Here is a 12,802-nt window from a genome sequence, read left to right as displayed (position 1 = left end):
AAAAGAAGTGTTGCTATTGTAGGAGATGCTCACCCCCAGTACTTCTGTATTGGAACTGTCAAACAATATCAAGGCTTCAGTGGAAGAGTAGATAATTTATTGCCTGACCAAATGAAAGTTTGTTCAGAAACTGTCTCAACTGAGCTGATATTCTTGAGATAAAGACAACCCATTATTAATGAATTAAAAAAGTGAAGTTTTGGTAAATGGGTCAGAAAACCCAAGCAAATAGTTTAGGTGTAAACTTTTATCATTTTAAGGCACAAGAATGATTATAATTATGAAGAGTACTAAACCAGCCCTACTAGCTTCAATTAAAAATGTAGGTAAAACACCGACACCTCAAAATATTAAATTCCCTGGTTTGTCAGTCTAAGGTAATAATGTTATCATAGGCATACTGGGAACAGAGATGACAGCGGTGTTGTTTCATCACAGGGCAGGTAACAACTATGAAGTTAATACCAAAAGTACTAACTTGGGAAAAAGGCAGGTAAGGCTATCTTCTGCTAGCTGTTACCTAAGACATCTTGTACCTTAAATTCAGAGAAGCAGAGCTGTTAAACAGTGCAGGGATGTAAGTATTCAAACCCTTCCTGAAGGACATTTTGTTTTGTCTCAGCCTGGAAATAGGCTGATATAACTGCAGGGAAAGTGGGGTGGGGGTAAATCTTGGAGATCATGGAGATCTTCCACATTTCTTATAGAATATGTAAAATTAACATTCAGGTGTTATTGTATTCCTACGTGAAGATTAGAAAATGCTTCTTTGGAACTCTATCACAATTTCTTGTTCAGCCTTGTGCAAAAGTAACTCCTTAAGGCAGGTCTCCAAATGGAAAAAGGAGGGCTTTAAAAAAAAAACCTCTCAAAAGTCTGTGAGACTTCTACTACTGGCTTCAAGAATGGGCTTTAAATTTTATTGAGTTATTTGAGTTCCTAATTCCTATATCTAAAGGAATATCTACATTACAGAATAGAGTGCTATTTCTGGCTACCGAAGTTAGCATGTGTATCATTCAAAAACAATGAGACAGTTTGATAGCTCACCAGGCTCTGCTATTCAGGCATATTCGACTGTGGAAATAATACCCTTATTTCACAGTAAACTAGTTTCACACGTTCTCTGTGTCCAATAAGAATGGAAGAGAGGACATCTAAATAACAAAAAGATTTTTTACTTAACATTACTCTAGCTTCATTCTTTTCTAATTCCTAACAATCCACAGCTCTGACAAAAGCATACTTCTGGTATAAACCTGCATTCCGGAGGTAGCTTCAAGATTTGGGTTTTGCTGGATTTTTTTGCTTTTTAAGCAAATAAGAAAAGCACTATGTCAAAAGATAAAAATCAACAGTAAAACCATTTTTCTTTAAAAAGTAATACTGAACAGTTTTGGCAGACTGGAACTGCGAGAATAACAAGCTATGCCTTTGTGTGCTCAAATCAAGATGCGAAATTTTTCAAAAGTTTAACATTTAAGGTAGATAATTTGTTGTTGTACTTCTCAGTTCAAGAAACCAATGCTAGGGTTTTTTTTAATCTTGGTCAAGTGCTTGACTGGATGAGAAAAAAACCTGCTAATACAATGATAATTTACACAGGTACTACAGGAAGTCAAATCTGACTGTTACATTCTCCTTTCCTGTAACTTAGGAACTTCCCTGAGAGATGAATTCCAGTTACACATAAGTTTAGCACCACTAGCAGAAGTTAATTAAGTGAATTTTTGATGCTTTTTCTTTTAGTGATCTCGGAGTTCAATTACCCCCTTCTCCGTGTTTTTCACGTTTCAGTACAGTGAGTTCAGTTACACGTATCTCTTTTTTTAATCTATATATCGTGCCCATTTTTCTTTATCAAATTCCCTTGCAATCTTTAAGGCAGTGCTGTTGAGTGAAACTGATTGCATATTACAGATAATACTAACAATTACTCCTCTAGGTGGTGCCACTAGCCCAGTATCTATAGCTTCAGAGTCCAGCTCTTCAGGAAGAATTAGGAGGACACTACTTGCCCCCACTGCACCACCTGTATGAGATGCATAGTGTCTCTGCTGTCTGCAACAGCCATATTGTTGTTTTTTCTCTACTACAGCCCAAGCCATTGCATATTTACCATCCCTGTCCCATGATACTTCAGTTTTTGGCACTGGGGTCCACATCATTGCGACTGTGTCTGGTTTGAGGTACCCAGGAAGAAGTTTGCCATTAGTGTTTTTAAATTCTCCAGCTTGATAACTGTATAACAAGGCGTTTCCAAATTTCAGAAGGTCACCTACTGACGACAGAAAGCCACCACCAGCCCACTTGTAAGAGTTGTCCACATATGGTGCATTTACCAGCCGTCCCTTTTTGTTGTAAACATAACACCTAGAATTCAAGAAGATTCAACTTGTCATTCTCAGATACTATGCACATCTATTTTAAGCTGCCCTACCTTAAAAGAGCAAACTGAGCATGCATTAGCTTGTTCTCATGCAACGTTAGAATTTTTAAAAAATGTTTCTCTTAAACACATTTCCTGTAGAAACATCAACAAGAAATTCAGACAGGAAAACAAAAATTAAGGTGACTTCTTAGGTTAGAAGCTTAGTTTCAATAAAAGTACTAATCCTTCTATTTACTCTTAGAATATACTAAGAGTAAAGGCAATATACAAGTAAGAGATGTGACAGAAATCTGTTTTTTCTTAAATCCCTGTACTAGATTTAAAGTGTTTTAAGAAAGAGGAATCCTACGACTACCCCATGATTAACAGACACTGAGCTGAAATTTCACTGAAGTCTTAGGTGACTGCTCCAGGACAGTAGTTTCCATTTATGATTGATTTCCCCCCACTGCCCCATTACAGTTGCCATATACTACAACAACGAAATATTCTGGAACTACTAAGAAAAGTGAGAAGAGTCTTGCAAAACCTGTCATTAAAATTAGAAACTACCAACCAGAATTGCAGAATGAACTATCAGGAACAACACAACAGGAATGCAGACTGAATTATGCTTTTGAAAGAAACAGTCCAGTCACAACTGGATTAATTTCATACAACATATGAAAAGGAACGTTGAATAACTATATAATCTGATGAATTTCAACCTTTGGCCTTCAGACCACAAGAGGTCCGTGTACTACTTGGAGGGCTGTGAAAAAGAGCCACGCAGAAAAAGAAAAAAACGGGGGCAGAGGTGGCAGGGCAAGCTTACTATCAAACAGCACAGAGATACATTCCCTACCTAGTCTGCACTTGGAAAACTTTCAGGGAACTTCTGAAAGCCGTAATACTGAAAATCAGAGGTTGTAGCAAAGGAAGAGAGATGAATGGTCCAAGACTACCATCAACTCTGCCAGTGACTTGATTATCTCAGCGTCCCTATAGTCAGTTTTTCGATCACAATAAAACCTGTTACAAAGACACTGAAATACTTGACTTACACCTCTGTAAGATCTAGAACATGATTTTTTAAAACATTTTCATGTCAGTGAGATATAGTATAACCAAGCCATTAAACAAACCATAACATGCCAATATGTTCTAGTCTGAAGCACCAAGCTAGCTATTTGTGGAAGCAAAAGCATCACATTAGCATCTCAGTTTTGCTTAACAATAAGTAGCCCATAAAGAGACCCCCAAAACAGCATCTGTCCCAATTCTTTCATCCCTACCATATTTCAGTTTATAAAAGCTTTAATATACACATATATTTAAAAGAACTTGATTGTACAAGCTTGATAATTTATGAGAACATCACTAGCATCCAGATCTACTTATATGTACTATAAACCTTGAATTCAACATGTTCCTCACCATTTTCGTTCTTTGAGAGCATTTTAGAAGACAAGCGTTTAAGAAGTTTGAGTCACATTTTCATTAGACTTTTTCCATAACCTGGTTTTGTGATTCAGTTAGAATTCTTCTTCTGCACCAAAATTTAACAGGTGAGTCAATAAATCAATTTCAGCGGCCAGACAGGTAAGTCAATAAAATAAGACTGGAGAGAAAGACAAGAAACTCTACCCTTACCCACAATATTGGAATGGATTATCCAGTTACATAAATTTCTCTGGGGAGTTTCGGGGTTTCGGTTTTTTTGTTTGTTTTTTTTTTTAAAGTTAATATAAAGAAATCAATTGGTAAAGCATGTTCTGTGTTAAACAAAATTTTAATTCTGGTTAAAATTGATACTACAACATAATTTATGAAACCCTTGTGTTACTGTGAGACTATTACAATTCCACGGAACTCTTAAAAAGTCGTATACTAAGCAAACCAAGGTAACAATATATTCTAACATAATCTCCTAGTTACTCCTTTATTTTACTCTATTTACACTTACCTGCTTATGTGTACCCAAAGTCACCCATGTCACTCTCTCCCCCCATACATACTCTTATAACAGGAAATACTTATTTCCTATTCTGCAATTTTACATGCTAATTACAGAACAACCACAATAATGCTGACATGAAATCAGTCACGTGACTAACTTTGAAATAACATAAGCTATTTCATTTAAAAGCCTGGGAAAAAAAATTCACACATTCTTAATTCAGTTGGCTTAATAAAGATAGAAATAGCAACAATTGTTGGGGGGGGGGGGGGGGGAAGTTTACCTTGCTCTGTTATATATCATTGCTTCATTGTCATCTAGTACAGTTGACAGCATATCCAAATCATGAAACATTTTTAGCATATAATCTGTAAATTTTTGTCCTGAAACTCTCTCCACAACAGCGCTTAAGAGAGTAAAGCCATACGTTGAATACAAGAACTGACTACCTTGAAGAAACACAATGAGAAAGGGGGGGGGGGGGGAAGTTAGCTGCATGATGCCTAAATGGAATCTGAAGGATAAAATTAAAGTAATCACATGTGCAAACAAAACTATATATAGCAATGAATAATCAATTAAAAGACCCCTCCACCCCCCTTTTAACATGATGTGAATCACAAGCTTATGATACTAGGTCCTAGGAATTTCTGTACTGCAGCAGACACAGATGCTTGCTAAGTGCAGGTAGCTGCGAGAACAGTGCTAAAAAATTTTCAGGGATCTGCATGTACAGCCAGGTTTCATGCCAAGATGTGAAGACTGACATTTAACATACTTTCCACAAGATTTACCATACCAGTTCTAACAAGGACGTCTGGATTTGGAAAGCTGAAGGAAATCATAAAATTACTTCTTAAAAGACGCTCACCTACTGTGACTTGTTTGTGTGTCTATACCCTAGACATGGAAAGACAAAGCTAGTACTTGCTCAAGGTTTTCAAAGCTCTTGATCACTTTTATCATTGTGTTTCTAGTTCCAGAATATCCTGAAAAATTGTATAAACACTAACATGCATATTATTTAAGACAATACAATTTATTTACAAAACAGTGTTTCATTTTTTCAAATCTCATTCTTGCACTAGCACCTTTTATGAAACATCTACGTATCAAGCAACCGCCAAACTGCCTACAGTTGAGACACATCTCTTACTTTAAATAGTTCCTAGAACCCTCCAAGATGGTAAGTGGTTAACTTCTCCCCCTTCCTACCTCTCTCCCCTTAAATGCGCATTTATTTACTGTTTACCGGCAATGTGTATCATTTGCCTGTTAACCCATTTAGAACTTGTATCTGAATTTCCTCAAAGTCCTCTCTAGAATTAACTTAAATGATTCCAACAACAAATAACCTTAACAATTCTGTGTTTCTGGTCCTTCTGTAGATTTTTTTAGCTCTGGTTTAGTGCTTCACTAAAATTTTTGCTTTTGGTTCATATCTAGAAGGCCCAGAGCATGAATACAGCAAGTTGGTATCCACCTACAAAATACTTTGTAGACACAAATTTGTTACCAAAATTAGACTCTTTAGCATTTATAAATTCTGTAACTGGTACATTTCATAGCACTTACTGCATTACTTAGAGCTCCTGGGAGAAAAGTCTTATTTCTACCTGAGGTCCCACTTTCTCTTCTCCCCTGCATTATCTGGGACTCTTTGTATTACCTTTTAAGTCTTGGCTACATCACATTTTGAACCTCCTGGATTATGGTGCAGGTACACCATTAGAAGATATCTATGTAAGCATAATTTTTTAAGTCAGTAGATGGGTAAAAATAGCTATACAAGACTTATCTAAAATTGAACTGATAAAATCCTGATCAGTTCAGTCTTCAAAAGTTACATCAGTTTTACAACATGTTAGATGTTGTAACGTCATAGTTCAAAAGTTACACGACCAGATGGGTTGTGCAGAACAGCTCAAATACTTCTCCGTTAAACTGTTAATGGGGCACAAGAAGAAGAAAAAAAACAACAACCCCACATACACATACCAAATGGGGCAGGAGGAGAGCAGAACAAAACAAAAACACCACACAAAGACTCTTCAACTGGACTCTACTATCCTCACTGCATGTAAAACAATTTGAAACAAAAATTTCACCAGAAGAGCACATTTTGGTCTAAATGAATAGAAACTCACCTGGTTTAAAGAATAAAGGATCATTTTTAAATAGCTTCAGTGATTCAATTACACTTTCAAATTTTTCCTTCAAATAATACTCTTCTTGCTCAAATTCTTTGTCTCTCCTGCCAGGGTTTGAATTTCGGCTTTTTACCTCACCTTCGTGTTCTTTCCTCCGTTTGACAGAATCAGTCTTTTCAACCCCTTTGCCTTCATTTTCTTTTTGTTCTTTATCCTGATAGGGTTTTGTATGTTTAAATGCTCTGTTTGCCTTTTCCTTTTCTTCCTTTACTTTCGTAATATCTTTTTCATAGTGACGAATCCCACTCAAGTGTGAAACTAACAGTCTTGTAGTAATAGCGACCTAGGTAGAAAGGACAGTATTTAAATGTGAGCTCTCTTAATTAAAGATATGACGCACACTAAATCACCAGAAAAGTAAAATTCAACATGACGAGGAACAGACAAAGATATAAGACCTTTTACGTATCATCTATTAAACGCAGTTAAGATATATACATATATATGCACACACTACACACTTGATATGAAAGTGAAGATCCAAATTTCCAGCATTGCTTTTTCAAGCAGCAAACATCAGTACTTGTCTAAATGATCTTCAGTGTTTTACAGGAATAGGTCCAGATACAGGCACCTGTACACAAATGGCTGTGCAATGGCAGGAATGGAAATAAAAAAAAAGCGTTACCAATAAACAATTACATACCTTTTCACCCTCGTAGACTTTTTCTGGAAATTCGGGGACATATTTCTGCACTGGAGCATCTAAATCCAGTTTCCCCTCTTCCCACAATTTAGCAACAGCCATCATTGTAAGACACTTGCTAATGCTAGCAATTCGCATGATGGTCTCTGGCTTACATAGTACACGATTCTCTACATCAGCATAACCCAAACCTTTAAGAAAATAAAAACACTGTGGTAAATACTTTACACAGAGACACGATGAATTAATTATTTGCAATGAACTAGACTTACTGGCTCTTTAAAATGTTTTTCCTCTAGCTAAACTGGGACATGAAGCATTGGGCTACCCCTGTTCCTGCTTTGATTAAGTTAATAGCATTTTAATGTAGCAGGAACAGTTAATCAAAACCCATTGTAATGGCATCCCAAGTTACTGATTAAGACTACAAAACAAACCTAATGATGAGATTGAAGACTAAGCCAAAATTTACACTCCTGAGGTCAAATATTCAATGTAGAAAAACTAGAGACCAAAATCTAGACTGTAAAATAACTGACCAACAGTCATAAATACTCCTTTTATTGTTCTGAATTAATGGTTGAAACCATAAAGGGTCTTATTTTATCAATAAAGAAATTGAGACAGGAAATAATTCACAAACTCATAGCAATTACCTAAGCTGTAAAGCTTCACAAAACAGTTATGTTTCAACATCACTCAGCATGACATCAGTTAAAGGACAGCTTAATAGTCTCCATACCAGTGTTTTCCTATGTAACTAACCCACAAGTCTGGTAGCAAGAACTGGAATTAATAAGGCATTATCAAGCTCCCATACTAGTCTTCAGTTTGAGCTAGGTTTGAAGAAACTGTGCAAGTGATGTTGCAGCATAAAAAGCAATGAAATGCAGTAATGACATATTTGCAGTTTTCAGTACAAGAAAGGCCTGCAAGCAATGCATGTCTGTTTATATAAAACTGTAGTCTAATAATTAACTACTCGGAGGAAAAACCCCTTGCCAAAATACAAGAAGTGAAACAGATGGCATGTCAGATGCCCAAGACCCTTTCTTTTATGTAAAGTTGCTACTCAAGTGCTTGCATGGTGCTTGTGAATGCAGATGCTGTACCCCTCAGTGAAAATACCTTCCAAATCTTAAATCACTCCCATCAGTTTAGCAAGCAGGTTTAATAGTGTGGTCACGGAATGCATGCAGCTTACACGTGTTCCTATTTTCCCCCTCACCATGAAGAAGGGAGGAGGACAACAAAATGAGCTAGAAGTCTGCTAGAGCAATGTTAACCCACCTCCCAACTGCCTTACTCAAGGCAGTCCTGTTCTCTATATCCATATGCAGCAGGGTACAGAAAGCTCTGCCATTGCTTATGCTCCCATGTGTAGTTGTCTTGCTACTAGATCTGGCAGTCCTGGTGATAAACCACAACCCTGGCACTAGTTTCCTCAGGCACTTTCCTGCACATCAAGGAAGGGATTCTGCAGAAGTCTTCTAAAAACTTCTGCTTTCATTGCTAAGTAATTTGAGACCAGAAAAAGCTATCTGATTTGAGAGACTTTGTAATTAACTTTCCAGCACAATTTTCTTATTAGGCCACATTACAAAAGGTACCAGAGGCTCTCCAACTCACTTCTGTCATGACGATAGAGAAATGAAAACCTACATAATCAGCTTTATACATATATAAAAGTTAATGCAACAACAGTCAGAAGACAGTAACAATCTTACTTACAAAGATTTTTTTTTCAAATTCTGTAACGCATTAATGAAATATGTTGCCATTTACTACCATTTAAGTTGTCCAAAAACCTCAAAACATATGAAAATGTTTCTGAAAACAGACATGCAGTTTGGTGTTTTTTTTTAAATAAACATCAAATGTCTACATGATATGAGCAGCACTAACAGACTCTATTTAAAACTAAACTGTGTACCCAGAAAAGTCACTTGCAATTTCTGGACGGATGACACCTGTTAAATCTCAGTACCTTCCCAGCAAAAATCTACACCTCAGCCCACAAATGGGAGACAGATCACCAAATGTGAGCCATTACTACTTTGACTGTTAAGTAAGTTCCTGTGGGGAGAACAGTTCCTTCCCTCCTATACACCCGGGTTTTTTTCTGAACACTTCCAGGGATGGTGACTCCACCACCTCTCTGGGCAGCCTCTTCCAATGCTTGACTACTCTTTCCGTGAAGAAATTTTTCCTAACATCCAATCTAAACCTCCCCTGGCGCAGCTTGAGGCCATTTCCTCTCGTCCTATTGCTAGCTACTTGGGAGAAGAGACCAACGCCCACCTCACTACAACCTCCTTTCAGGCAGCTGTAGAGAGCGATAAGGTCTCTCCTCAGCCTCCTCTTCTCCAGGCTAAACAACCCCAGTTCCCTCAGCCGCTCCTCATAAGGCCTGTGCTCCAGACCCTTCACCAGCTTCATTGCCCTTCTCTGAACACGCTCCAGCACCTCAGTGTCTTTCTTATAGAATCATAGAATCGTTTAGGTTGGAAAAGACCTTTAAGATCATCCAGTCCAACCATTAACCTAACATTACCAAGTCCACCACTAAACTAATTAAGGGTAGAGTAGCAATTTCATGTTTCCTGGCTTGGTGGCTGGATTATTTTTTAATGAAAGTAAAAACTAGGAATCATTAAGGTTGGAAAGGATCTCTAAGATCATCAGTCCAACCATCAACCCAGCACCACCATGTCCACTAAACCATGTCCCAAAGTGCCACGTCTACCCGTTTTTTGAACAATTCTACCAGACCACTGTGCGGCTGTATGCCTAGAGTATACATATACTCAAAGACCAATCTGACAAATTAATGGAAGAAAGGTTCTTAAACATAACTGTTGAGATACACTAGCACATTCAGGAAGTTAATATATTATCAGTTCCTGGAAATCACTGAAATTTACCAAGGAAAGTATCACTTCATACTCCCTAGGCACCTGTTCCTGGCCACTGTCCAGAGATGGGACATCAAGTGGACGAAATCTCAGCCTGATCAGCATGTACAAATCGTTCATTTTTAAAACGTTCACCACTTCCCAACAGCGTGCACAACTACTGCTCCCATATACTAACCTTCTGACCAGACTTCCTTTCCATCTACAGAAACTCCAACTAGTATACCTGGGATTCCTGCTTCATCCTGTCAAAAAAATGGACAGGAGACATTAAGAAGGATCTTTACAGTTAAAAACCACATTCTCCCAAACGCTAAAAATGCAAAAGCAATCCCATAAATACACCTGCATGTTGTTGTCACATTACAGTTGAAATTTTGTTAGATACTAGTTGGGCTGAACTGGTATAAACTGCTTTTGAAAAGCAGACATTTCAATCCAGCAACTGGGAAAAATTATCTAACAATAATAATAATCTAAATAAAATAACAGATTTAATAATTTATATTAAATTAGCGATCAGGACATGCAAGAAAAACTGAACAGGAACAGAACATGACAGAGTTAATATGCAACAGGCAAACCGCATCATCTATCAGCGAGCAGAATTTCAAAGGGGCTTCAGTTAGATTTTCAAAGTAACTACAACGCGCTTTTTAAGCGATCCCCTTGCCTCTCTCTTCTCCCTCAAGGCCCCCCCCGGTTCTCAGGCACCCCGTACCGCACCATACTTCCCCCAGCTCCCCCCATCAAGCTCTGCCTGGCCTAAGCTTCCCGAGGGCTGACAGTCTTCACCGACACTACGTTAAGACGAAAAAGAATGAAATACTCCGTACGACAGCTACGGTGGCATGGAGGGGCGGGCGCGGCTCCTCACCGGAGAGCCAGCGGTCCGCGGGAAGGAGACAGGAGCCCACCTCCCCCCTCACGGAGGTGAGGGCCGCCTCGCACAGCACCAGACAAGGGGTGAGACCCCCGGCTCCCCTTCAGCCCCGCTCGCTCAGCACCTTGATCCTCCGCAGCAGGTCCCTGCTCCTCTCGATGGCCGCGCCGAAGCCCCGGGCGGGCGGCGGCGGATTCGCCTCCGCCTCCTGCCCGCCGTCAGCCTCACAGCCCGCCGGCGTCGGCACCTTCACGCCCAGCGCCACGCCCAGCGCCAGCCCCCAGCCCCAGGGCCGCGCCCCGGCACCGCCGCCCCCTCGCCGGGCCGCCGACAGCCGCCCCGGAGCCGCCGCCCGCCGCAGGGCCCGCGCCAGCCCGTACATGGCCGCGCCGCGCCGCGCCGCACCGCGCCTCCTCGCCAGCGCCGCACCGAGCGCCCGCCAGGCAGCTCCAGCCGCTCCCGAGCGCTCGCTCGGCCGAGCTCCGAGCGGATCGAGCGAGGGCAGCCGCTCGGCTCGCGGCGCGGCCGGGGCGGGCCAGGCAGGCGCGGCCCCGCAGCCGCTCGGGGCGAGCGGAGCCCGGCAGGGCCTGGCAGGCCGCGCCTCTCCTGAGGAGCGGCGGGACCCTGCCGGCGTGCTGGGCTGGGGCGGCCGCTGCGCTGTCGGGAAGCCGTCGGGAAGCCAGCGGAAAGCCGAGGGGCGCCGGGGCGGCAGCCTGGGCCCCGCCGAGGCGGCTGCGGGCCCCGCCAGTCGGGCCGCTTCCCCGGGGCTCCGCGCCTCTGGCTGCTGAAGGCGATTTAAAGGTGCTCTGGTAACCGCCAAAAGGCACCCGTGTGTCCAAATGGAGTTACAGGCAGTATTTGGCAACATGAGTCACATCCCTGTGAATCTTTACCAAATGTTTAATCCTTAAAAAGAAAGATTTTAAAGCACAATTCCTCTCTGCTGGGTAGCTGGAGCCCCCGCCAGTCCCCCAGCGAGCTCAGCACCGCCGACCCCTTCTCCTGATGGCGATAAATTTGTAACTCCCAGCCCCAACGCGGCTCTGACGGACTAAGCTCATTTTAACCAACGCTTTCATTGCACCGATGTGTAAGAGCGGGATAGAGAGAAGATGAAGGATACTTCAAGCCACGACCTAATTTCTGATCTTAACTCTGCACTGCACAGCAAATGATTGCAGGATCAAATGAAAAAAGCCTGCTGCTAAATGTATGCCAGGCAGCAGTAAAGCAGGGCAAGCTAGGCTAACACCAGGATAAAACCTTTTAACTGCAAGATGAGTATATTTGATCTTGATTAGTGAGGAATTACTTACAAATGTTGAATTTTCCAATGCTGGTTTTAGAGTCAAGTTTCAGCCTAGAGTAGTGCCGATGGCACAGCAAGCATTTGCTCCCAGAAATCATTTTTGCATGTAGTTGCTCTCTTTACACAGACCATGGAGAAATGATAATGCCCTCCAATTGATGCTTTTAAACTATCTCAAAACCTTTCACATATCTGGTTTCCAATAAACTTTTAATAACTCTCTTTAATTATTTGAATGTTGACTGAGCAGCAAGCTAAAGAAACCAAAGAGTGACCAAATAGTGATAATATTACTCAAGAAGGCAGAAGGATTTTCAGTGCATCGGCAGATTCAGATTGACATGTAGGCAGCGTGTCAGCTAGATCGAAGTCCCATCCAAGGATACGTCCAATAACCAGGACTCTTGTGAGCTTTGCCAAGCGGATGAGTCTGCAGATTTGGGATCCTCACATCAGCCTTTTATGACAATTAAAGACATTGCATGTGCCTAGTGCAAAGGCAAATCCA

At 40.9% G+C, this 12,802-nt stretch overlaps 1 protein-coding gene across 1 annotated transcript; it reads right to left on the bottom strand.

Annotated features, from left to right (window-relative positions):
- Positions 1–1,053: 1,053 nt before the first annotated feature.
- Positions 1,054–11,367, bottom strand: LACTB (lactamase beta). Its single transcript, XM_075714068.1, has 6 exons — positions 11,110–11,367; positions 10,281–10,347; positions 7,188–7,378; positions 6,479–6,824; positions 4,615–4,780; positions 1,054–2,373 (listed from the first exon to the last, which is right to left on the bottom strand). Exons 1-6 carry the CDS (start codon positions 11,365–11,367, stop codon positions 1,830–1,832), a joined length of 1,572 nt encoding a protein of 523 aa, XP_075570183.1. The 3' UTR covers positions 1,054–1,829.
- Between the last annotated feature and the right edge of the window lie 1,435 nt (positions 11,368–12,802).

Source organism: Pelecanus crispus, chromosome 7 (genome assembly GCF_030463565.1).
Source record: "Pelecanus crispus isolate bPelCri1 chromosome 7, bPelCri1.pri, whole genome shotgun sequence".
Lineage (NCBI taxonomy): Eukaryota > Metazoa > Chordata > Aves > Pelecaniformes > Pelecanidae > Pelecanus > Pelecanus crispus.
The sequence above is the reverse complement of the archived record's forward strand: the minus strand, read 5'-3'. Positions and strand labels throughout refer to the sequence as shown.